This window comes from Chiloscyllium punctatum, chromosome 12 (assembly GCF_047496795.1).
Source record: "Chiloscyllium punctatum isolate Juve2018m chromosome 12, sChiPun1.3, whole genome shotgun sequence".
Lineage (NCBI taxonomy): Eukaryota > Metazoa > Chordata > Chondrichthyes > Orectolobiformes > Hemiscylliidae > Chiloscyllium > Chiloscyllium punctatum.
The window spans coordinates 78,562,443-78,590,098 of record NC_092750.1 but is presented as its reverse complement, the minus strand read 5'-3'; the positions used below and the strand labels follow the sequence as shown (position 1 = coordinate 78,590,098).

General features: G+C 49.7%; 1 gene segment (V, D, J or C); it reads right to left on the bottom strand.

Annotated features, from left to right (window-relative positions):
- Nucleotides 1–24,130, bottom strand: part of LOC140483457 (Ig heavy chain C region, membrane-bound form-like) — a 177,906-nt gene extending 153,776 nt beyond the window's left edge. Inside the window, 1 exon segment of the C gene segment in view lies at nt 24,049–24,130. Within this exon segment, the coding sequence occupies nt 24,049–24,130 (82 nt within the window).
- Between the last annotated feature and the right edge of the window lie 3,526 nt (nt 24,131–27,656).

The following is a 27,656-nucleotide window of genomic DNA, read 5'->3' as shown; positions in this document are numbered from 1 at the left end:
GTTTACCGAGCAAAAGCCTATGAACTCATCCTCAAAATGTTCTCATTGCAACAGACCTGGAACCCATTCCTGTTATCTTTGTGGAGCAACAGCTTGTGACTCCATCTGCACTTTGCTTTGCTAGTATCGGCCTTTCGACCATCCTGATACTGTTGTCCGAGCAACGAACTGTCAACACATTCCCACTCTGTTTACCTAGCTTCAGCCTGTGACCCCATACCCACACTATTCCGCTAGCAACAGCCTGTGACACCATCCCCACTCTGTTTCCGTAGCAATTGCCTGCGGCCACGTGCCCGTTGTGTTCTACTAACAATGGCCTGCGACCACATTAACATTCTATTTCACGAGCAATGGTCTGTGAATACATTCCCACTCTCTTCTCCTCGCAACTGTCAGTGAATTTTCATTGCAGTATTGTCTCGTGAACATATCCCCACTCTGTTCCACTAGGAACAGGCTGTATCCCCGTACACCATTGAATTTTCGTAGCCATGGCCTCTGAACCCATCCTTCCTTGGTTCCCCAACCAACGGGCTATGAACCCATCCGCATATTATTCATGAACAGCAGCCTGTACCGCGAAATACTGCCCGTAACCTCTTATCCACTCTGTTGCCTGCGAAACGTCGTGTGAATTCATCCCAACTCTGTTCTCCCAGCAAAGGCCTGTGACCCCATCCTTTCTCGGTTCCCTGAGCAACGACCTTTGAAACCTTCCCGACACTATTCTCCTAAAAAAAACAGCCCGTGACCCCACTCCTGCTCCGTTATTCTCGGAATGACCTCTTCCCGTATCAACAGAATGTGAACCCTTCCCAACTCTGTTCTCCAGGCAATATCCTGTTAGGATATCGCTACTCTGTTCCCCTGGCAATAGCCTTTAACCCCATTCACACTTATTTTCTCGAGCAACGGCTGTGAACCTATCCCAATGCTGTTCTCCGAACTGCATGCTGTACACCCAGCTTTGCTCTGTACCTCTGCAAAAATGTGAACTCATCACCGCGCTGGTCTCCTAGTAATGGCCTGTGAACCTATCCCCACTGTATTCCCCGAGCACCAGCCTGTGAACACATCCCCAGACTGTTCTGCTCGGAATTGCCTGTCACTGCATCTCTGCTCTGTTCTCCTAGCAACAGCCTATACTCCCATCCCACTCCATTTCCCCAGGAAAGGGCTGTGAATACATCCTCAACCTGTTCCCTAGTAATGGCCTGTGATTCCATCCCAGCTCTGTTGTTCGAGCAACAGCTTATGAGCCCATCTCCACATTGCCCCCCTAAAAACAGCCGGTGACCTCAGCTCCACACGGTTCCACTAACATGAGCCTGTGAAACCATCTGCATCTCTGTTCTCCTTATGCCTGTGATCCCATCCCCTCTCTGTTCCCTTAGAAAGTGCCTGTGAACCCATCCCTACAATGTTAACGATACAACGGCTTGTGATTCCATCCCCATTCTGTTCTCCCAACGACAGTCTGTGAACCGATCGTTCTATGTTCACCGTGCAACTGCCTGGCTCCATTCACACACTGTTCCCGAAGAACCCAAAGTGATCCCATCCAAATTCATCTCCCCAGTAACTACGTATGACATTATCTCCACTCAGTTCTCCAAGCAACTGCCTGTGAACACATCCACAATATGTTACCCTAGCAAATACATTGAACAGTATCTCTGCTCTGTTCTCCGGCCAATGGCCCATTCTGTTCCCGAGACATGGCCTGTGAACGCATGCCCACTCTGCTCCTGCAGCAATGCCCTGTTAACCCACACATACTCTGTTCCCCGAACAACAACCTGTGAACCCATCCCCTCTCTGTTCACGAGCAACGGCCTGTACCCCCATCGCCACTCCTTAGCAACAATCTGAAATCCCATCCTCTTTCTTTTTATCACGCAATGCCCTTGTGATCCCATCATCATACTGACCAACACGCAGGGTATTGTGAACCCATGTCCTCTCTGTCTTTCTCGCAACAGCCTGTAACTCCATGCTCACTCTATTCCCCTCTCAATGGCCTCACAACCCATCTGCACAATGTTCTGTCAGCAACAGTCCCTGAACACATTCCCAAACTTTTCCCATAGCACTAGGCTGTGAACCGATACCCACGCTATTCCCCTGTCAACAGCCTGTGAACTGATCTCCAATCTTTTCTCCAATCAACAGCCTGTGGACCCATCCCCTCTCTGTTCTCCCGTCAACAGCCTGTGAACTCATCCAATCAGACGGCCCAGCAGCAATCTTTGAACCCATCCCCACTCTCTTCATCGAGCAAGAGCCTGTGAATTTATTGCCACACTCCTCCAATAAAAGTAGTCTCTGTACCCCTGCCCTCTATGTGCCCCGAGCAACGGCTTGTCAAACTATATCTACTCATCTCCGCGAGTAACGTTCGTTTAACCCATTCCCACTCTGTTCTCAGGTCACCGTCGTGTGAACCCATCACAACTCTGTTTTCCTCCGAACTGCCTGTGAACCCAGACACCCATTGTTCCACTCACAACTGCCTGTGAGGCCTTTCCCAATCTGTTCCTTGAGGAAATGCCTAAGGTCCCATCCCACTCCATTCACCTGGCAACAGCCTGTGAAACCATTCCCAATCTGATCCTCTCATAACAGCTTGTGGCCCCCATTCCTGCAGTGTTCTGCGAGCAGCAGCCTTTTAAACCATCTCCACTCTCTTCCCCTCGCAACGCTGTGAAACTAACGTCGTATTTCTCCGTTCGCAACACGATTGAACCCATGCCTTATGTGAGTCCCGACCAACTGTCTGTGAAACCATTTGCACTCTGTTCCCCTACAAGCAGCCTGTGAAGCCATCGCCACTCCATTCAACCAAGAACAGTTTGTGGGCCCATCTCCACTCCTTTCCTCTAACAATGGCCTGTGAAACCATTCCCACTCCGTTCTCCCAACAATAGCCTGTGATCCCATGTGCTCTGTTTTCCACAGCAACTGCCCTTGATCCCATCCCCTCTCTTTTCCCCGAGCAACTGCCTGTGAAATCTTCCCCGCTCTGCTCCCCTCACAATGGCCTGACTCAATCCCCACACTGTTAACCAAGCAACAGGCTACGAATCCATTCATACTCTGTTGCCCAAGCAACTCAACGTGAACCTGTCCCCGCTTTGTTATCCAAGCGGCTGCCTTTAACCTCATCCCCTCTCCTTTCCCGAGCAACTGCCTGCGAACCCGTTCATACTGTGTTCTCCTTCTCATGGCTGATAAACACATCCTCACTCTGTTCTCCCTGCAGCGGCCTGTGAACCCATACGCCCAACTGTTCTCATAGCACAGAACTGTGAAACCATCCTGGTGACTGTATTCCTAGCAGGAACCTGTGGTCACAACCCCACTCTGACGCCCCAGCAACGACCCTATGCTCACTCTATTTTCCCACGAATGGCCTGTGAACCTATATAAAAGCAAATTACTGCGGATTCTGCAATCTGAAACCAAAGGAGAAAATGCTGGAAATTCTCAGCAGGTCAGGCAGCATCTGTAAGGAGAGAAATGAGCTGACGTTTCGAATCTAACTGACCCTTTGACAAAGCTTTGACAAAGGGTCGGGTAGACTTGAACTGTCAGCTCTTTTCTCTCCTTAAAGATGCTGCCAGACCTGATGAGATTTTCCAGCGTTTTCTCTTTTGGCCTGTGAACCCATATGCCCGACTGTTCTCAGAGCAAAGGACTGTGAAACTATCACACTGACTGTTCTTCTGGCAAGAAACTGCTATCCCAGCCCCATTCTGACGCCCGAGAATCGACCTGTGAATCAATCCCCACTCTGTTTCCCAAGCATCGGCCCGTGAAACCATCCCCACACTGTTCTCTTAGCAATTGCCTGTGTCCCTATCCATTTGCTTTCCCCTTGCAACAGCCTGTGATCCCATTCATCTCCTTTCTACTAGCAACTACCTGCAAATCCTTGTAACAGCCTGTATATCCATTTCATTCTCGCATCAACGACCTGTGACTTTATTAGCATTCTATTTTCCCACAACTGGTCTGTGCACCCATACGCCCGACTGTTCTCAGAGCAAAGGACTGTGAAACCATCACGCTGACTGCTCTTCTAGCAAATATCTGCGATTCCAGCCCCATTCTGATGCCGCAGAATCGACCTGTGACTCTATCCCCACTCTGTTACCCAAGCAATGACCTTTGACTCAAACCACACACTGATCCCAAGCTTCAGTATGTGAAACCATCACCACACTGTTCTAGCAACTGCCTGTGACCTCATCCATTTGCTTTCCCCTAGCCACAGCCTGTGAACACATCCCCACTATGTTTCCCTAGAAACTGCCTGTGATCCAATCCTCTCTCTGTTTCTCTCACAACCATATTAACCCTTCTACACACTGTTTTGCCAGCAATTGGCTGTGAATCAATCCCCACTCTGTTCCCCTCACAATCACCTGTGATTCAATCCCCATTCCATCCCCTCTGTATTACTTAAGGATGACATTTCACCCCTTCCACATTCTGTTCAACCAGCAACACTCTGAACACATTCCCAAGCCTTTCTCTGAGCAATAGCCTGTGAATCTACCCCCACGCTGTTGCCTTAGCAACAGCTTGTGTCCCCCTGCACATGCTGATCTCTGAGTAATAACCAGTGGCCCCATCCCAACTCTGCTGCCCAGCAATTGTCTGTGAACTCATCTGCAAGCTCTTCCAGGACTAACAGTCTCTCAAATTATCGCCAATCTCCTGCGCTAGCAACAGCTTTTTGAACCCATGAACTCTTTGTGCCCCTGGCAACGGCCTGTGAAACTATCCCTACAATTGTCCGTTAGCTACGGTTCAGCCTGCGCTCCTCTCTCCAATTATCAATCCCCACTCCATTCACCTAGAAATTCAATGTGAACCCGCCCCACTTTGTTCCCCTAGCAACTGCATGTGAACCGTTCCCCAATCGTTTTTCCTTGCAACTGCCTGCTACCCATTCTCCTCCTTTCTCCGAGCAACTTCCTGTGAACCTGTCCACACTGTGTTCTCCTTGTAACATCCTGTAAACCTGTTCCCACTATGCTCTCCCAGCAACGACCCATCCTCACTCCGTTGTCCTAGCAAACAAACTGTGAACCCATACGCCTGACCGTTCTCCTATCAACTGACTGAGATACAATTCCCCCGTCTTTTCTCCCAGCAACAGCCTGTGATCACATCAACACTCTGTTCTCTTAGCAATGGTCTTGAAACTATCCCCACTCTGTTCTATTTTTAACTGCCTGTGATTCCATTCCATCTCCATTCCCCTAGCAACTGACTGTGAACCCGTCCACACTGTGTTCTCCTTGTAACAGCCCGTAAACCCATCTCCATTCCGTTCTCCCATCAACGACCTGTTACCCATTACCACTCTATTTTCTGACGAATGGCCCGTGCACCCATATGCCCGATTATTCTTGTGGCAACAGACTGCTAAACCATGCCCCGGCTGTTCTCATCGCAAGAGGCTGCTAGCATATCCCCACTCTGTCCCCCTTGCAAAGGCCTGTGAACCCAATCACACTGTGTTCTCCTGCTAACTGCCTGTGACCCCATCTCTGCTATGTTATCCGATTAACTACCTGTGAGCCTATTCCTTCTCATTTCCGATAGCAAAAGCTGTTGACACTTCCCCACTCTGTTCCCCTCGCAACTGTCTGTTGCCCCATCCGCTCTCCTTTACCTTAAAAATTGCAAGTGAACATAACCACACTTTGCTTCAATACCAATGATCTGTGAACCCATTCCACTAAGATTCCCTAGCAACTGCCTATGTTTCCATCCCCACTCTATTCTCCCAGCAACGGTCTGTAAACCCATCCCTAGTAAGTTCCCCGATCGATAGCTTGTGGAACCATTCCCTCTCTTTTCGCTTGGCAAAAGCCTGTATACACTGAATTATTCTGGTTATTGCTTGTAAACCCATAACCAATCTGCACCACAAGCAACAACAACCTGTGAAACTATCCACTCTGTTTTCTCATTTCAACGACCTGTGACCCGTTTCCTACTCTGTTTCCCGAGCTGCGGCCTTTGACCCCATCCCCACTATGTTCTCTTAGCAAGTGTCTAAGACCAATCCCCTCTGTTCACCGATAGCATCACCTTATGAGTCCGTCCCGAATATATTCTCCTCACAATGGCCTGAGAGCCCATCCCTCCAACTGTTAGCCGAGCAACTGCCTGTAACCACATCCCCGTTCTGTTCCTCCGACAGCAAACTGCGATACTATCCCCACTCGATTTCACTATCAACGGCCTGGGACCCTATCCCCACATTCCTGAAGAAGGGCTCATGCCCGAAACGTCGATTCTCCTGCTCCTTGGATGCTGCCTGACCTGCTGCGCTTTGCCAGCAAAACATTTTCAGTTGTGTTCCACTAACAATGACCTGTGAACCCTTCCTACACAAAGCCTTTAGCAACAGTCTGTGAACTCACCCCCACTATCCTCCCCTAGCACCAGCCTATGGCTTCAATCCGACACTGTTCTCCGATCAACTCTGTTGCCCCAACGCCACTCTGTTTGCCATCAACCACCTGTGGCCCCATCCCCATTTGTTCTTCTAGGAACTGCCTGTGCCCCCATCCCCACTCTGTTATGCTAACAATGGCCAATAAACCTGGCCACAGTCTGATTTCCGAGCAATGGCCTGTGACTCAATTTGCATTCTGTTTCCCGAGCAACAGTCTTGTAACCTATCCCCACACTCTTGTCCTAGTAACTGGCTGTGATCCCATGTGATTGTGTTCTCTAGCAACTGCCTGCGACTCCATTCCCTCCGTTTTCTCCTAGCAACAACCTTTGAAACGATCCACATTGAGTTCTGCTTGTCACAGTCTGTAAACCCATTCCGTCTGTTTTCCTTGAGCAACGCTCTGTTCACCCATCCGCAATCCATTCTCCAAGTAAAGGCCTGTAAACTCATCCTCTCCCTTTTCCACAACCAACCGCCTTTGAATCCCTCCTGTATGTTCCCCGAGCAACTGCCTGTGAATCCTTCCCGTATCTTCCCCGAGCAAGTACCTGTGAACCTGATCCTCACTCTGTTCCCAAGGCAACACCCTGTGAACTCAATCTCACTCTGTTATCATAACAATGCCCTGTGAACCCAACCCCACGGTGTCTCCTAGCGAGAACCCATGAAACTATATGCATTCAGCTCCCCCAGCAACAGCCTTTGGCCCCATCCAAACTCGGCTATGCTCGCAACAACGTTTGGCCCCATCCCCACAATCCTCTCCTAGCATCTGTCTATGAACCAATTCCCTCTAATGTCCCCACACCAACTGTCTGTGAACCTTTCCGCACCGTGTTTCCCTTTTCACGGCATATAAACCCACCCTCTTCTGCTCTTCCAGCAATGGCCTATGGCCCCATCACCGTTCCGTTCTCCACCAGCAAAAGCCCGTGGCTTAAGCACCACTCTGTTATCAGAGCAACAGTGTGGTAGCCTATCCCCACAAATTTCTCCTCGCTAATGCCTGTGAACCCATCCCTACTCTGTTGTCCTCGCTACTGCCTGTGAACCGATTCCTCGAGAATTCTCCTAGCAACGGTCTTTCACTCCATCCCCATTCTGTTTACCTCAAAATACGTGTGGATACATGCCGATTCTGTTCCACAGCAACTGTTTGTGAAACAATCCGGGGACTGTTCTCCGAGCAACTGCCAATAATTCCAACACACCTCTTTTCCTCGAGCAACTGCCTGTGAACCAATCCTCAGTCTGTTATCCCAGCAACAGTATGCGTCCCCATTCCCGCTCTGTTCCTGAGCAGAGACCTGTGGGCCCATCCCACTTAGATCGCTTAGCAACAGCCTGTGACCCGATCCACACTTTGTACCCTCGCAATTGCTCTGCACCCATCCCCACTCTCTTCCCCTCCCAAAAGCCTGTGGCTCCAACGTCACTCTGTTATCCTAGCAACAGTCTTTAGCAACGTCCACATTCTGTCCTCCTAGCAACTGCCTGTGGAGTCATCCCCAATTTGTTCCTCTAGCAATGGCCTATGAAACGATGCACACGATTTCCATCTCACAACTGCCAATAACACCAACCCCTATCTTTACCCCTAGCAACTGCCTGTGAACCCTTCGACACTGCGTTCCCTTGCAATGGCTTTTAAACGCATCCTTACACTGCTTTCCCAGCAACTGCCTGTGACCCCATACCCACTCTCTTGCCGAGCAAATGCCTGTGACACCATTCACATTTGGTTGTCCAGCAAGGTTCTGTGTCTCAATCCCGGCTTTATTTCCCGAGCAAAACCTGGTAGACTACCTCCACACTGTTCTCCTCGCAACTGCCAGTGAACCCATTCCCACTCTCTTAGCTACTAAATGCTTGTGGTTCCAATGCCATTCGGTTCTCGTTACAACAGTCTGTAGCCACGTCCCCACTCTGTCGTCCAAGCAACTACCTGTGGCCTCATCTCCACTCTGTTCTCCTAGCAACGATCTGTGAACCCATCCACAATGTATTCCCATAGCAACAACCGAGAAACTATCCCCACACTGATCCCCTAGCAACAACCTATGGCCCAATCCCCACTCTATTCCAGCAATGGCCTGGGAAACAATGCAGACTCTTTCCTTCTTGCAACTTCCAATAACACCATCACCGATCTTTTTTTTTTCCCGAGCAGCTGTCTATGAACCATCATAATGTGATCCCTTATAATGTCCTGTAAACGCATCTTCACTTTCCTCTCACAGCAGCTGCCTGTGACTTCATCCCCACTCTGTTCACCGAGCAAATCCCTGTGGCACCAGCCACACTCTGTTCTCCCAGCAACAGCCTGTGACTCAATCCCCAATCTGTTTCTCGTGCAAAAAATGGGAGACTATCTCTACACTATTCTCCTAGCAAATGTCTCATAACCCATCCCCACTCTGTTGTCCTAGGTACTGCCTGTGAACCCATTTCTCCGAGAATCCTCAGAGCAACGACCTACGATGCAACCCTCACTATGTTCTCCGAGCAACAGCCTGTGAGCCCTGCCGACTCTGTTCCCGAACAACTGCTGGTGAAACAATCCAGCCTCTGTTCTTCTAACAACTGTCAGTAACAGCATGCCCGTTATTTTCACCTATCACCTCCCTGTGAACAAATCCTCACTCTGTACTCCCAGCGACAGACTGTGAAACCATCTCCGCTCTGTTCCCTAGCAAAGACCTGTGAACCCATCCCAATCAGATCAATTAGAAACAACCTGTGAACCGATCCAACGCTCTTCGCCCAGCAACTGCCTGTGAAACAATCCAGTCTCTTTTCTCCTGCAACTGCAACTAACCCCATCCCCTCTGATTTTCCCTATCAGCTGCCTGTGTAGACATGCACACTGTGTTCCCTTGTTATGGACTGTAAACCCAATCTCACTCTGTTATCCCAGCGCCTGCCTGCGATCCTATCCCCTGCTCTGTTCCCTACCAAATATCTGTGAAATCACCCTACTCAGATCCCTTCGCAACAGCCTGTGAACACATCCTCACTCTCTTCCCCGGGTAACTGCCTGTGACCCCATCTACTCTCTGTGACGCAATTCACAATCTGTTTCCGTAGAAACGACCTTTCACCCCACACCCGCTGTTTTCCCCGAGCAAGGCTCTTAGACCCAATCCCTGCTGTTTTCCAGTAGCAACAGCCAATGAATCCATCCCCACTCCGTTTCCCTGTGAACTCAACCCCCGAACTGTAACCTGAACAACTGCCTGTAACCCAATCCTTGCTCTGTTCCTCTGACAATGAACTGCGATCCCATCTCCTCACTATTTCCCAAACATCCCCACACTATTGTCATAGCAAAGGGCTGAGATACCCCAACCCACACCCTCAGCTGTACCCCAGCAATAGCCTGTGAACCCATCCTCATTCTTCTCTTGGAAACGGCCTGTAACCGCATCCACGCTCTACTCCCCGAGCAACGACCTGTGACTCAATCACACTGTTTCCCTAGAAGTGACCTGAGACCCCATCCCCATTCTGCTCCTCTCATAACAGCCCATGAACTAATTTTCAATCTGTTCATCTAGCAAAGATCTATGAACCCATCATCAATCTGTTCTCTTAACAACAGCCCATAACTGGATCTTCACCCTGTTCCCCTAATAATGGCCTCTGATCCCATTCCAACCCTGTTCAACGAGCAACAGCCTGTGAACCCATTCTGACTCGGTTCCCCAAGTAACAGACTGTCACGCTATCCCCACTCTGTTGTAGTCGTGACTGCCTGCGAACCATTCACACCCTGTTTGCCGAGCAACGGTTTGTGATCCCACTCACAGTGTCCTCCGAGCAATGATCTGTAAACCCATCCCCACTCCTCTCCCCGAGCAATAGCCTGTGACCCGATCCCCATTGTTATCTGACAGCAACCGCCTGTGAATCTTTTCCTCACAATGGCTTATGAACCCGTCACACGTTTGTTATCCTACCAATGGCTTGGGAAGGCGGCCCCACTCCGTTTCCTAGGAACCGCCTATAACTCCATCCCTACCCTGTTCACGTGACAATGACCTAAGACTCAACCCCGGTTTGTTTCCCTAGCAACTGCCTGTGACCCCATCCCCATTCTGCTCCCGCAGCAACAGCCTGTGAACCCATTTCCACTCTGTTCCACTAACAACGGCCTGGAAACCATCACCACTCTGTTCCCTCAGCGAATGCCTGAGACCCCATCCATGCAGTGTTCTACGAACTGCTTGTGACCCCATTCCCGCTGTTTTCCGATCGCAACTGCCTGGGACCCCATGCCACTGTATTTTATTAGCGAATACAGATGACCTTATCCTCCCTCTGTTCCCCTCGCAATAGCCCATGAATTCATCCCGAACGTGAGCCCCGAGAAATATCTTCTTTAGTTATGCCAAATCTATTCACTTTAAAGCTTCATTTGAACTTGTCATTTCCTTTTCCCCTAACAACTGCCTTTGGCCCAATCCCCATTCTGTTCTCCAAGCAATGATCTGTGGCTCAATCTTCACTCTGTTTCCCGAGCAACAGCCTGGTAGCCTATTCCCACACTCTTCTCCAAGCAACTGGCTGTAACCTATTCTCCCGAGTGTTCTCCACGCAACGGGCTGTGAACTCATCCCCACTTTGTTCACGCACAATTGCCTGTGACCTAATCCCCTCTCTTTTCAACCAGCAACTGCCCGTGCACACATCCCCACTGTTTTCTCCCAATAAAGGCCTTTAAACCTACCCCCTCTCTTTTCCCCTAGCAACTGCATGTGTCCCAATCGCCGCTCTGTTCATTGGCAACAACCTGTGAGCCCATCCCCACTCTGTTCGTCTAGCTACGACCTGTGACTCAATATCCATTCTGTTCTCCTAGCAAATGCCTGTGGACCCAGGCCCAGTCTGTTCCCGCGCAACAGCCTGCAAAACCATCGCCACTGTGTTCTCCTAGCACCTGCCTGACACCCCATCCCCTAATTGTTCTCATAGTAATGGCCTGTGACCGCATCCTCACTCTGCTTTATCAGCAACAGTCTCTGAACACAATCCCAGCTTTTCTCCATGCAACGGCCTGTGAACCCAACACCACTCTAATCCACTAAAAAGTGCCTGTGAACTCAACCCTCCTCTGTTCTCCGAGCAACGGCCGAAAATCCTTTCCTCGCTCTGTTCTTCAGCAATGGTGTCTAACCACATCTGTAATCGATTCTCTTTGCAATTCTTTCTGAACACATTCTCAAGAATTTCTCCTCACAACAGGCTGTGACCCCGTCCCTAGTCCAATCTCCTCGAAATGACCTGTTAACTCTCTGTTCCCCTGGCAGCAGTTTGTCACTCGACCGCTACTCTGTGACACGACTCCTACCCTTAGGACCAGCCTGTGAAACCATTCCCTACCTGTTCCCTAGAAACTGCCTGTGACCCCATCCCCTTAGTTTTTATTCTGATAGCAAATGCTTGTGAAATCTTCCCCACTGTTTCCCCATGCAACGTTCTGTGAACGTATCCCCGATCTCCTGGCAACAACCTGTGATCTCATCCTCATTCTGTTACCCGAACAACGACCTGTGAACCCAACCAAACTCTGTTCTCGCAACTTCCTGGGACACAATCTCCGTTCAGTCCTCTCTAGAACTGCATGTTTCCCATTCCCAAATCTGTTCCCCTAGCAATGTTCTGTGAAACTATCAACACTCTGCCCCCCCCCCACAGAAACATCCTGTCGCCCCATTACCACTATGTTCCCCTCTCAATCGACTGTGACCCCAGTTACATTCTATTTCCCGAGCAACAGCATGTGGCTCGAACCAAAGTATGGTCTCCGCCCAGCTCCCTGTAGCCATATCACCACACTGTTCTCCTAGCAATGACCTGTAAACCCATCCATGCTGTGTTCTCCTCGCAACGGTTTGCGCAACTATACCCATTCTGCTCCCCGACCAACAAGCAGTATCTCGATCTCTAATCTCTTCTCCTTGTAACGGCCTGTGAAATAATACAAACTATTTTCTCCTCGCAACTGCCAGCAATACCATCCCCTCTCTTTTCTCCCACCAACTGTCTGCGAACCCATTCACACTGTCTTTCCCTTTTAACGATCTGTAAACTTACCCTCGCTCTGTTCTTCTAACAATGGGCATGGACCTCATCCCTGTTCTGGACACTAGCAAAGACGTGTTAAACGATCCCACTCAGATCCTTTGGCGACAGCTTGTGAACACATCCACACACTCTAAATGGCCATAGACTATGACTCATAACCATCTCTGTCGTCCTAGCAACTGCATGTTGCCCCATCGCCCCTTTATTTTCATAGCAACGACATGTGGCACCATTCCCAATTCTGTTCGCCTAGTAATGGCCTGTGAACTTGTTTGGGGAGAAAGTGAGGATGGCAGATGCTTGAGATCAGAGCTGAAAATGTGTTGCTGGAAAAGCGCAGCAGGTCAAGCAGCATTCAAAGAACAGGACAATCGACGTTTCGGGCATAAGCACTTCTTCAGAAATGAGGAAAATGTGTCCAGCAGGTTAGGATAAAAGGTAGGGAGGAGGGACTTGGGGGAGGGGCGTTGCAAATGCGATAGGTGGAAGGAGGTCAAGGTGAGGGTGATAGGCCGGAGTGGGCTGGGGGCGGAGAGGTCAGGAAGAAGATTGCAGGTTAGGAAGGTGGTGCTGATTCCGAGGGATTTGACTGACACTAGGTGGGGGGAGAGGAAATGAGGAAACTGGAGAAATCTGAGTTCATCCGTTGTGGTTGGAGGGTTCCTAGGCGGAAGATGAGACGCTCTTCCTCCAGCCGTCGTGTTGCTATGGTCTGGCGATGGAAGAGTCCAAGGACATGCATGTCCTTGGTAGAGTGGAAGGGGGAGTTGAAGTGTTGAGGCACGGGGTGGTTGGGTTGGTTGGTCCGGGTGTCCCAGAGGTGTTCTCTGAAACGTTCCACAAGTAGGCGGCCTGTGTCCCCAATGTAGAGGAGGTCACATCGGGTGCAGCAGATGCAATAAATGATGTGTGTGGAGGAGCAGGTGAATTTGTGGTGGATATGGAAGTATACATTGAGGCCTTTGAGGGAAATAAGGAGGGAGGTGTGGGCATAAGTTTTGCATTTCTTGCGGTTGCAGGGGATGGTGCCGGGTGTGGATGTTGGGTTGGTGGTGGGTGTGGACCTGACGAGGGAGTCAAGGAGGGAGTGGTCTTTTCAGAACGCTGATAGGGAAGGGGTGGGAAATATATCCCTGGTGGTGGGGTCCATTTGGACGCGGCGGAAATGACGGCGGATGATACGCTGTATATGGATTTTGGTGGGGTGGGAGGTGAGGACCAGTGGGGTTCTGTCCTGGTGGCGTTTGGAGGGGCGGGGCTCAAGGGCGGAGGAGCGGGAAGTGGAGGAGATGCAGTGGAGGGCATCATCGACCACCTCTGGGGGGGAAATTGCGGTCTTTGAAGAAGGGGGCCATCTGGGTTGTACGGTATTAGAACTGGTCCTCCTGGGAGCATATGCGGTGGAGACAAAGGAATTGGGAATATGGGATGGCGATTTTACAGGTCGCAGGATGGGAGGAGGTGTAGTCGAGGTAGCTGTGAGAGTCGGTTGGTTTATAGTAAATGTCCGTGTCGATTTGGCCGCCCGAGATAGAAATAGAAAGATCTAGGAAGGGGAGGGAGGAGTCTGAGACGGTCCAGGTGAATTTGAGGGTGGGGTGGAAGGTATTGGTAAACTGGATGAACTGTTCAACCTCCTCATGGGAGCACGAGGCAGCGCTGATGCAGTCACCCAAGATTCTCGCCCACCCTCTGACGACCCCTTCTCCTGCATACAACACATCCCATCCACCTGGACACCCCGTGCTGGCCTCTTACCCGCCCTCGACCTATTCATAGCAAACTGCCACTGCGACATAACCGCCTCAACTTCTCTACCCCTCTCACCCACTCCAACCTCTCATCCTCAGAACGTGCAGCCCTCCACTCCCTCTGTTCCAACCCCAACCTCACTATCAAACCGGCAGACAAGGGAGGCGCAGTAGTAATTTGGCGCACTGACATTTATACTGCTGAGGCGAAACGCCAGCTCGTGGACACCTCCTCCTACTGCCCCCTTGACCATGGCCCCACCTCCAACCACAAAACCATCATCTCCGAGACTATCCATAACCTCATCACCTCAGGGGATCTCCCATCCTCTGCCGCCAACCTCATAGTCCCACAACCCGGCACAGCCCGTTTTTCCCTCCGGCACAAAATCCACAAACCTGACTGCCCCAGCCAACCCATTGTCTCAGCCTGCTCCTGCCCCACCGAACTCATCAGTGCATTCCACGACACGGTCCTGTCCCCCTTAGTCCAAGAACTCTCCACCTACATTCGGGACACCACCCACGTCCTCCATCTCCTCCATGATTTTTGTTTCACCGGTCCCCAACGCCTTATCTTCACCATGGACATCCAGTCCCTGTACACCTCCATCCCCCATCACAAAGGACTCAAAGCCGTCTGCTTCTTCCTTTCCCGCCGTACCAACCAGGACCCTTACACTGACACCCTTCTTCGACTGACTGAAATGGTCCTCACCCTGAACAAATTCTCTTTCCAATCCTCCCACTTCCTCCAAACCAAAGGAGTAGCCATGGACACCTGCATGGGCCCCAGCTATGCCTGCTTCTTCTTAGGATATGTGGAACAGTCCATCTTTCACAGCTGCACCACCCCCCACCTTTTCCTCCACTACATTGATGACTGTATCGGCGCTGCCTCTTGCTCCCACGAGGAGGTTGAACAGTTCATCCACTTTACCAACACCTTCCACCCCGACCTCAAATTCACCTGGACTGTCTCAGACTCCTCCCTCCCCTTCCTAGACCTTTCCATTTCTATCTCGGTCGACTGAATCAACATGGACATTTACTATAAACCGACAGACTCCCACAGCTACGTCGACTACACCTCCTCCCAACCTGCCCCCTGTAAAAACGCCATCCCATATTCCCAATTCCTTTGTCTCCTCCGCATCTGCTCCCAGGAGGACCAGCTCCAATACCGTACAACCCAGATGTCCTCCTGCTTCATAGACCACAATTTCCCCCCAGATGTGGTCGACGAGGCCCTCCACCGCATCTGCTTCACTTCCCGCTCCTCCGCAAATGAGCCCTGCCCCTCCAACCGCCACCAGGACAGAACCGCCCTGGTCCTCACCTACCACCCCACAAACTCCATATACGTCGTATCATCTGCCGTCATTTCCGCCACCTCCAAACGGACCCCACCACCAGGGAAGTATTTCCCACCCCTCCCCTATCAGCATTCCAAAAAGACCACTCCCTCCGTGACTCCCTTGTCAGGTCCACAACCCCCACCAACCCAACCTCCACTCCCAGCACCTTCCCCTGCAACTGCAAGAAATGCAAAACTTGCGCCCACACTTTCCCCCTTACTTCCCTCCAAGGCCGCAAGAGATGCTTCCATATCCGCCACAAAATCACCTGCACCTCCACACACATCATGTATTGCATCCGCTGCTCCCGATGTGGCCTCCTCAATATTGGGTTGTCAGGCCGCCTACTTGTGGAATGTTTCAGAAATCACTTCTGGGACACCCAGACCAACCAACCCCTGGCTCAAAACTTCAACTCCCCCTCCCACTCCACTAAGGACATGTAGGTTCTTGGACTCCTCCATCGCCAGGCCATAGCGACACGACGGTTGTTGGAAGAGCGCCTCATCCTCCGCCTAGGAACTCTCCAACCACAAGGGATGAACTCAGATTTCGCCAGTTTCCTCATTTCTCCTCCTTGTCTCAGTCAAATCTCTCGAACTCAGCAACGCCTTCCTAACCTGCAATCTTCTTCCTGACCTCTCTGCCCCCAGCCCACTCTGGCCTATCACCCTCACCTTGACCTCCTTCACCTATCGCATTTCCAACGTCGCTCCCCCAAATCACTCTTCCCTACCTTTTATCCTAACCTGCTGGACACACTTTCCTCATTCCTGAAGAAGGGCTTATGCCCGAAACGTCGATTCTCCTGTTCCTTGGATGCTGTCTGACCTGCTGCGCTTTTCCAGCAACACATTTTCAGCTGTGAACTTGTTTACCCTGTGTTCTCCTAGCAAAGGTCTGTGACTCAAACCACAGCCTACTAGCCTATCCCCACACTGTTCTCTGAGCAACTGCCTGTGAACCCATTCCAGAGAGTTTCTCCTCACAACAACCTTTGACCCCATTTGCCTTTGGTTCACCAGCAACTGTCTATAACTCCATTCTCGTGCTGTTCCCAAACAATGGTATCTAACTACATTTGTAATATTTTTCCTGAAAACAGATTGTGACACAATCCCCTCCTTGTTCCCTGATCAACAGCTTGTGGCCCCATCACCGCACTTTTCCTGTATGAACAGCCTGTAAACCCATGCACACTCTGTTACTCGAGGCACGGTCTGTGTCCCCATCCACAGTCTGTTCTCTTTGCAACGGCCGGTAGTCCCATCCGCACTCTGTTCTGTAAGCAAACAGCCTGCGAACCCATTCCCACTCTGTTCTCGTAGCCGAAGCCTGTGTCCACATACACGCAGTGCTCTCCCAGCAACTGCCTGTGAACCCCATCACCAGCCGTTTCCCCTACCTATAACCTGCAAACACATCCCCAATCTGTTCGTCTAGATATGGCCTGTTTACCCATCTGCTCTCTGCTCCCACAGCAACTGCCTTTGAAGCCGTTCACACTCTATTTTTCTGGTAACGGTCTTTGATCCAGGCCTCACCATGTTCAGCTCTGATCTCCAGCATCTGCAGTCCTCACTTTCCCCACAATGTTCTCCCACCACAACCTTATACCCCATCCATGCACTGTTCCCCTCGCAACGGCATGTGACCCCATCCCCGTTACGTTCTCCAAGCAACTACCTGTGACCCCATACCCGTTGTCTTTCCTAGCAACAGCCTGTGAGCACATTTCCACTCTGTTCTCACGGCCAGTGTGTGTGATTCCATACACGTTCTGTTCTCAAGCATCTGCCAGTGAACTCATTTCCAAATATCTCCTCTATCGACGGCCTGTGAACGCGTTCCCACTCTGTTCCCCCAGCAGCAGTCTGTGGCACATCCCTACTCCTTTACCCCAGCAGCAGCCTAAGGCACTATCCCCACTCTATTCCCCCAGCAGCATCCTGTGGCCCCCATCTCCACTCTGTTCTAGCAATGACCTTTCGAAACATTCCCCGTTCTGTTCTTGTACCAACTTCATGTGACTCCATCCCGTTGTTTTCCGAAAGCAACGGCCTGTGAACCCATATTCCCGACGTTTCTTCCCTCGCAACGGTCTGTGACTCAATCCCCACTCTGTTGCCCTAGCAATTGCCTGAGAATCCACCTCTATTGTGCTCTCTTAGTAACTGCCTGTGAGCCCATCCGCTGTCTGTCCCCTAGCAACAGCGTGCGAACCCATCCCCAAATTAAGCCCCGAGAAATACCCAGTGTCCGATTTCCATTCTGTTCTCCGAGCAGCTGCATGTGACCAGGTCCCTCCCATTTTCCCCTCGCAACGTACTGTGAACCCATGCACACTATGTTCCCCTTGTAACAATCTGCAAACACATCCTCACTCTATTCTCCCAGCAATGGCCTGTGAACTCATCCCAACTCTGCTCTCCTAATAACTGAGAATGATTTCCATCCCGGATCTGTTCCCTAGCAACTGTCAGTGATCCCATCCACGCTCTGTTCCCTAGCAACGGACTGCAAATTCATCCCCATGCTGTTGTCCTTGCGATGGACTTTGATCCCATCTCTCTATCGGTTCTCTGCGCTGCTGTGAGTAACTGATCACCCCTCTTTTCCCCAAGCAACTAGCTGTGAACCCACCCACACTGTGTTTCCCGAGTAACGGCCTGTGAACCTACCCCCATTCCGATTTCAGAGCAACAGGCTGGAACTTCATTCTCAATCTGTTTCCCTTGCAATGGCTTCTGAAACTCATTTCCACTCTGCTCTACCAGAAACGAGGTGTGATCCCATCTGCACTATGTTGTCCAAGGAATGGTCTGTGAACACATCTTACTCAGATCCCTTAGCAACACCCAGTGAACCCATCCCCACTCTGGTCCAGTAGCAACAGCCTGCGGTTTCAACCCTACTCTGTTATCCTAGAAACTGCTTGTGAACCGATCGCCGGTGTATTCCCCTAATAACTGCCTGTAATCCCATCCCCGCTCTGTTCCTTAGTAATGGGCTGCAAATCCATCCCCACTCTGTTATCCTAGCAATGGCCTTTGATCCCATCTCTCCAAGTGTTCTCTGAGCAACTGCCTGTAACCCAATCACCCCTGTTTTCCCCAAGCCACTACCTGTGAAGCTATTCACACTGTGTTCCCCTAGTAACAACCTGTGAACCTATCGCCACTCCGATCTCCATGCAACAGGCGGAACTTCATTTTCAGTCTGTTCCCCATGCAAAGGCTTCTGCAACCCATCACCACTCTGCTCCACCAGCAACGAGGTGAGGCCCCATCTGCACTCTGTTGTCTGAAGAATGGCCTCTGAAGCCATGCCCCCGACTCTTATCCAAACAATGACCTGTAACCCAATCCACGCGCTGGTGTTGACGAACGGCCTATGAACCCATCACCCCGACTGTTCTCCGAGCAATGGCATGTGATCCCCTTCCCTCCTCTTTTCGCCACGTAACGGCTTGTGAACCTATCACCAGTCATTCCCCTAGAAACAAACTGTGGCCATTCCTTTCTCTTTTCCCCGAGCTACTGCCTGTGAACCCATCCACACTGTGTTCCCCTACCAGCAGCCTGTGAAATTTTCAACACACTCTTCACCCACCAATGGCCAATGAATTCATCCATATTGTGTTCCAGTCGCAACAACCCAGTAACCCATTCCTCACTCTGTTCTCCGAGCAATAAACTGTGAACTCATCCCACTCTGTTTCCCTATCAATTGCCTGTAAGCACATCCCCAATCTATTCTTCCATCAATGACTGGCAATCCCATCCACATTTTGTTGTCCTAGCAGCAGCCTATGATCCCATCCCCCCACGGTTCTCCTCGCAATGTCACGTGAACCTGGCCCCACACTGTCTGACAAGCAACAGACTGGAATTCCATCCCTGCTTTGTTCCCCGAGCAACTGTCTGTTAATCCATTCCCGCGTTTAGTGATTACAAAAGCCTGTGAACTCTTGCCTCGCCTCTTCCCATGCAACGGCGTATGCACCTATTCCAATATGATACCTGAGCAATTGCCTGTGCACCCATTCAACTCAAATGCCCTAGTAACGGCCTATGACTGCCATCCCCACTCTGTTTCCCTTTGGAACAGATTGTGACCACCATCCCCACTCTGTTCTGCAAGCAACGACCTGTGATTCTATCTCCACTCTGTTTACCTAGAAACGACCTGCAACTCCATCCCCAATCTGTTATCCTAGCAACTTCCTGTTAGACCATTCCCATTGTTTTCCACTAGCAACAACCTGTGAACTCTTCCTCAATATCTTCCAATTGCAACGGCCTGTCAACCCATCCTTACTCAGTTCTCAGAATTGCCTTTGAACCCATCGCCACTCTTTTGCCCAGGGAGTGTCTTATGAACCCATAAACCAGACTATTCTTGTATTTACAGCATGTGAATGGATCCTCAATGAGTTCTCCAAGGAATGGTCAGTGAACCCATGCATCTGACTGTTCTATTAAAAACAGCCTGTGAAACTCATCCGTACATTTTTTCCTAGGAAGGAACTGTCAATCGTACACGGCTCTGTTCGGTCATCAACGGCACACAAAGACATCCCCTCTATGTTGTCCTAGAAATGGCCTGTGAACCCATGCCTCCGGCTTTTCTCCGAGCAGCAACCAGTGATCCCAGCCCCACTGTGTTCTGCACTAAATGACATGTGACTCAATCCCCACTCTGTTTCTCTCGCAACGGAATGTAAACACATCCCCAGTCTATTCTCAGACCAATGGCATGTGACATGGTCCCTGTTCTGCTCTTCCAGCAACGACCTCTGAGCCCATTCTCACTTTGTCCCCCGAGCAATGATCTGTGAAACTATTCACACTCTGTTCCACTAGGAGCAAACTTTGTCTCTATCTCGGCTGTGTTCCCCTAGAAATTGTCTGTGAACCCAACACGACAGAAGTAAACCGAAGAGCAAGATACTTCGGACACAGGGAGATTGGGACGTTGAAGCAGTGCAAGATGAGAGTGAATGAAGGAGAACATAAAAGGGTCTGTAACGACAAGGCAAAAAACAAGGACAGATTGAGTTAAACCCAACTCCTGAACAAAGGCCCAGGTCCCAGCCCCTTCCCTGAGGGCCAGGACTTTAGGTTTAGTCTGTGTCTCTCCAGTTCAGCTTCTTCAACACAATGATAAACAACAATATCATTGACTCTGCTGCTTGGCACATTTTAACAAATATTTTTATTGTTTACAAATTGAAGTGATGGATACAATCAGTGGGATGGTACCTTTTCTCACAGGGGGCTAAATTGTGAGAAACATTGAAGTGTTTCCCTGTAGCCCTCACTGTAGGCCAAGAATTAGAATCCCTACAGAATTCGAAACAGGCATTTTCACCAAACAAGTTTATAATGAACTTCGAAGAGTAACCCACCGAGACACATATCCCTATTATTCTACATAATGTTGGACAAACTAGCTCTACACTCAGTTAGTTACCATTGCGACAGGCTGCTTCATTGCTGAAACTGAATTGTAATGAGAAAATCTCGGATGGGTTGATCAATTAGAGAATTTGACTGATTGACGAATTTGAGAACAGGGACATTTCAGCGCATTCTTCAGCTGCTGCCTGAACTTAGTCTGGGTCACGGCATAAATCGCAGTGTTTGTGCAGCAACTGAGGAGCTGCAGCATGAAACCCAATTCCAACACAAAGTCATCTAGATACATTACCCCATACCCAATATTATGCATCCGGACCCATATAGAATACACCATGAACGTTGACCATAACAGGATGAAATTAGCCGAGATCACAAACAGTAAAGTGATGGATTTTTTTCGGCTTCTCATTTCTGTGTCAGACTGAGCGTCCCCATTGGTGTGAGTGCGGAGTCTCCTGCGGGCTCTGCTGGTCACTACAATGTGTCTGACGGTGAAAACATTGAACAGCAAAATCAGGAGGAATGGGAGAGTCGGGGTTAGAATGTGGTGGAGGAACTCGATTATGACCCAGACACTGGAGAAACGAACAGTGGTTGTGACGTAACAAAACCAGGTATTTTGCCACGGCCAATATTGAGTTGTGTATGCAAAATACCAGAAAATGTTCTTTAAGCAGCACAGCACAGTCACTGCTCCAAGAACCACAGCAGCAGTTTTCTCACTGCAATATTTACTTTTCAGCTTCTGGCAACAAATGGCCACAAACCGATCAAACGTGAAAAAGACAGTGAACCAGACAGAACAGTCAGTGGCTGCATAAAGCAGGATGGCGTGGATATTACACACGGGGATGTCCGACAGGAAATAAAATTGCTCCTTATAAACAATGGGAATGTGCCTCAGTATCAGGTCGAGGATAATGACAAGTAGATCCGCCGCTGCCATGGCCCCCAGGTAACGTCTGACACATGGAGATAATCCACAATCTTTATAAACCAGGACGTAGATCGTCACTATGTTGACTGTGAGGAAGGAAAAGAAGCACATTATACATCAGCCTGGAGGCAAAGTGGCCAGTGTGATTGGAAACCCAGTAAGATTTTTCAAATCTGTCATTACATTCAGAGAATGATTAAAATAATTGGAGCTGGAATAACTCATAGGAAGTTCTAAATTACTGACAAAAATGTGACATAAATCAAAAGAAATCCTCCCTCCCCCAACAAACAGAGACACATCCATAAGAACTAATGGTTTCTAGAACATTCCCACACCGTCGATCACTCGAGAGCACGCAAAGGTCACTTCTTTCCAGTTACTAATACGGTGGGTGAAAATATTGTTGTTCTGAAGAATTCTCTCCCACTTCCTTGAAGACAAACGTTGGAACTTTCTGTCTTTTAGTTTAATTGTGGTCGATGCTGTGTCGTTAAGAAATGTAAACGCAGGGAAAACGTATTCACCCCATTAAATGCCTGATGGGACTTCAGAACAGTGTCTCATTCACCCTGGAATGGGGTCGATTCCCTCAGGATCTTCTCTTTTGTACATTTCACTAACGTCCGGCCATTCACAGCTAATATTAGGGATAGAATATTGCAGGGAATGTTGGGTATAGAATGTCAGGTGCAGAATTTTCCAGAGAATGTAAGTTATCGAAAGTTGAGTGCAGAATGTTCCAGGAAACATCAGTTTGCAATGTCAGGTGCTGAATGTTCAGATGAATGTGAGTCATAGAATGTCGGGTACAGAATCTTCCAGGGAATGCCATTTATAGAATGTTGGGTACAGAATATTCTGGGGAATGTCATATGTAGATTGTTGAGTATGGAAAGTTCTGCGGAATGTTAATTATAGAATGTTGGGTACAGGATGTTCTGGGAATGCCAGTTATCGAATGTTGGACACAGAACTTCCGGGGAATGTCAGTAATAGAATGACGAGTACAGAATGTTCTGCGGAGTCTTACACAATTACACGAGCATCATTCCACACCTGTCCCTCCCCTACACTGATGACTGTATCGGCGCCACCTCGTGCTGTGGCGAGGAATTTGAACAGTTCATCAAGTTCCTCCCCAAACTCATGCTTACCTTGACCCTCTCGGCCACCTACCTCCACTCTATGGACGATCTTGAACTCCTCCCTCCCCTTCCCAGACATTCTTTGGCACATTGTTCCCCTTTCTTGACCATCTTGGACACTCCCCTCCCCTTACTGGACCGCCTTGTCAGCACCCTCCACTTACTGGGACATATTGGCCACCTCCCTCCACTTCCTGGACCATCTCGGTCACCTCCCTCCTATTCCTGAACCATGTTGAACAGGTTCCTAACCTTCCTGGAGAATTTCAGACACCTGCCTCCCCTTCCTGGTCTTCTGCACCTCCATCTTCATTTCTCGTAACCAACTAACCACGGACATCTCCAACAACCTCACAGACTCTAACAGCTACCTCAAATACACTTCCTGACAGCCCGCCTCTTGTAAAAAAAAGCTATCCTTTATTCCCAATTCTCCGCCTCCGGCGCACATGCTCCCAGGAGGACTAATTCCGCCTTGGAAAATCCCAGATTGCCTGCTTCTTCTAAGATCTTAATTTCCTTCCCACGTGGTCAATGATTCCCTCCAGAGCATCTTCTACACTTCCTGTATCTCTGCTGTTGAAACCCAACCTTCCCAACACAACGATTATAGGGAACCCTCGTCCACACCGTCCACCCCACAAACCTCTGCATACATCACATTATCCTTCGCTACTTCCACCAGCTACAAGCAGACGACACCACCTAGGATTAATTCCCTCCCTACTCCTATCAGAGTTCCTGTGAGACCATTCCCTCCGTGAGTCCTTCCACGTCCTCCACCAGCACACCCTCCATTTTGGCACCTTCGCCTTCCAGTCCAATAAGTGCAAAACATGCACCCTCAACTCCCAACTCACTTGTGTCCAAGGATCTAGATGACGCTTCTACATGAGATTTATATGTATCTGTACCGCCACAAACATCATCTGCTGCGTCCATTTCACTAGATGTGAACTCCTCAACGTCGAGGAGACTGGACACCAACTTGTGGATCGTTTGAGAGACGATCTCTGAGATCCTGGCACGAACCAATCCCACTCCACACCCCACTCCATCAAGACCATGCCAAACTCTAACCACCCAATGCCTGGAGGAACAATGCATCATCTTGTGCATAGGTAGCCTGCACTCACATGGAATTAATGTGGATTTCACCAGTTTACTCATTTCCCCTGCCTCCACATTATCCTAATCCCAAGCCTCCAACTTGGCACTTCCCTGTTGACCTGTCCATTACCTTTCCCATCAATCCACTCCACCCTTCTCTCTGAACTGTCAGCTCCACTTTATCTTCAGCTAACGTTCACAATTTCCGATACCTTCACTTCAGCCCCATCCCCTCCCACTTAACTCTCAGCCACCAGGCCCACAAGCCTCTTTCCTCATGAAGGGCCGATGGTCGACAAAACGCCTTAATTTCGTTGGTCCTCGGATGCTGCCTGACTGGCTGTGCTATTCCCAGCACGACACTCCAGGTCAGGAAGCAGTCCGATGCTGTCATATGCACAGCCTCAGTCCTGATGTGCATTTTTTAAAAGATTAAATTAAATTAGCTTCCCTACAGCCAAAGTGACATCACCGTCCTTAGTTATATCCTGCCCTGCCAGCAGGGCAAACGCACCAATTTGGGGCATGCTTGGATACTGTCAGTAAAGGGGTTTACCCTGCAATTACACAACATTAATTCCAGAACCCGGGAAACCTCACAATCATTTTTTTCAAAGTTGGTCCAGAAATCACCTGAAGATGGACATCTACTGCACCCAACCAATCGATGATAATGCAGTTCCCCTTGATATTGAAAACAGATCAGAGGAAGCACTGAGGATGTCAAGGCCATAGAATGTACTCTGCGTGTGGGACTTCAATGTCCACGACTAAGAGTATCTCCACAGGCCCACCACTGACTGAGTAGGGAGAGGACTCAAATACCTGGAAGCCAGACTGTGTGAAATGATGAAGGAAACAGCAAGATGGAAGCATTCTCAGCATACTATTTGACACAGATGCCCTCTCTCCCACAGTATCTGTTGGAGCATCCAACACACAGACTGGATGGAGGGAAAATATTAGGCTCGTTATGTAGATACTGCCCACTGTATTAGATGGCACTACCTCCTGTGAGAAAGTGAGGACTGCAGATGCTGGAATATCAGAGCTTAAATGTGTGTTGCTGGAAAAGCTCAGCAGGTCAGGCAGCTTCAACGGAGCAGGCGAATCGACGTTTTGGGCATAAGCCCTTCTTCAGGAATGAGGAGGGTGTGCTAAGCAGTTTAAGATAAAAGGTAGTAAGGAGGGACTTGCGGAGGGGCGTTGAGTAACGAAACATCTATTCTCCTGCTCCTTTGACACTACCTCCTGTGAATTAGGATATATTTCTAAATGACTAAGCAAATTGAAACTGGAAATCCATGAGGCACTGTTATTCAGACACACACACACACACACACACACACACACACACACACACACACACACACACACACACACACACCAATAAACACACAGGTCTCTGGAGATATTCGGCCTGTCATGCCTGCCTTACCATTCAATAAGACCATGGCTGATCTGATCTAGACATTAACGTTATTTCCTCTTGGGAAACAAGGCGGGGCAAATGACTGTGTGGTTAGAGTGTGAGCACACTGGGGCGAGTAACAGTAATTCCTTCGGTTTGAAAATAGTTCTAAAAAATGATATACCTCGTCCACAAGTTAACGTTATAATTTGGGGCAAGGCCAATTGTGATGTTATTAGGCAAAAACGTTCAAACGATGACTTGGGTGAAGCTGTTCACAGGTAAAAAGACATCTGGCAAGTGGGCGTCTTTCCAAAGCGAGATATTGAGAGTTCAGGGACAGCATGTTCTGATTTTTGAGTGCGAGCAGCAGCTAAGGTAAGACTGTTTGTTTTAAAAGTACTTACCGGTAGCGGGCAGCGGTGTTTTTTTTTCCACTCTCTCTTCACAGAAAGAGCGGGAGCAGCAGGGGGAAGTGACGACGACCAGAGAGGCAGCCGAGACCCGGAAGCAGGTAGAGCGTAAGCTTACCTGGGTAGGTTTGTTTCCCCTTTAAAAGCGCGCAGCTGAAGAACCCGAGGCACTACGGAGGTAGTGCCTCCCACCCGCCCTCCTCCTCGAACCTAATAATAAGATCCGTTGTGGTAAGTAGGTAAGTGCTGAATTTTGCTTGTTGTATTCTTTAGACCCAGTTTTGTTTTAAAATAAAGGTTAGCTTTAGAGGGATGGCAGTGAAGGCAGTGCAATGTTCCTCCTGCAACATGTATGAGGTGAGGGATGCCACGGACGTCCCTGCTGATTACACTTGCAGGAAGTGCACCCATCTCCAGCTCCTCCAAGACCGTGTTAGGGAACTGGAGCTGGAGTTGGATGAACTTCGGATCATTCGGGAGGCAGAGGGGGTCATAGATCGGAGCTATAGGGAAGTAGTAACTCCAAAGATGTCAGATAGATGGGTGACAGTGAGGGGGACTGGGAGGAAGCAGCCAGTGCAGGGACCCCCTGCGGTCGTTCCCCTCAAGAACAAGTATACCGTTTTGGATACTTGTGGGGGGGACGACTTACCAGGGGTAATTGACGGGGCTCAGGCCTCTGGCACGGAGCCTGTCCCCGTTACTCAGAAGGGAAGGGTGGAGAAGAGCAGAGCAATAATAATTGGGGACTCGATAGTTCGGGGCACAGATAGGCGGTTTTGTGGGAACGAGAGAGACTCACGTTTGGTATGTTGCCTCCCAGGTGCAAGGGTACGTGATGTCTCTGATCGTGTTTTCCGGGTCCTTAAGGGGGAGGGGGAGCAGCCTGAAGTCGTGGTACATATTGGCACCAATGACATAGGTAGGAGGAGTGCTGAGGATGTTAGACAGGCTTTTAGGGAGCTAGGTTGGAAGCTCAGAGTTAGAACGAACAGAGTTGTTGTCTCTGGTCTGTTACCCGTGCCACGTGATAGAGAGTCGAGGAATAGGGAGAGAGAACAGTTAAATACGTGGCTACAGGGATGGTGCAGGAGGGAGGGATTTCGGTACTTGGATAACTGGGGTTCTTTCTGGGGAAGGTGGGACCTCTATAAACAGGATGGTCTGCACCTGAACCTGAGGGGCACCAGTATCCTTGGGGGGAGGTTTGCTAGTGCTCTTGGGGGGGGGGGGGGGTTAAACTAACTCTGCAGGGGCATGGGAACCCAGACTGTAGCTTTAGGGTGCAGGACCTGGAGTGTAGGGAGGTTAGGAATATGGCATCAATCTTAAAGGAGGGTGCCTGTAAACAGAAGAGTGGCTTGAAGTGTGTATACTTTAATGCCAGAAGTATACGAAATAAGGTAGGTGAACTTGCAGCGTGGGTTGGTACCTGGGACTTCGATGTTGTGGCTATTACGGAGACATGGCTAGATCAGGGACAGGATTGGCTGTTGCAGGTTCCAGGGTTTAAATGTTTTAGAAGGGTCAGAGG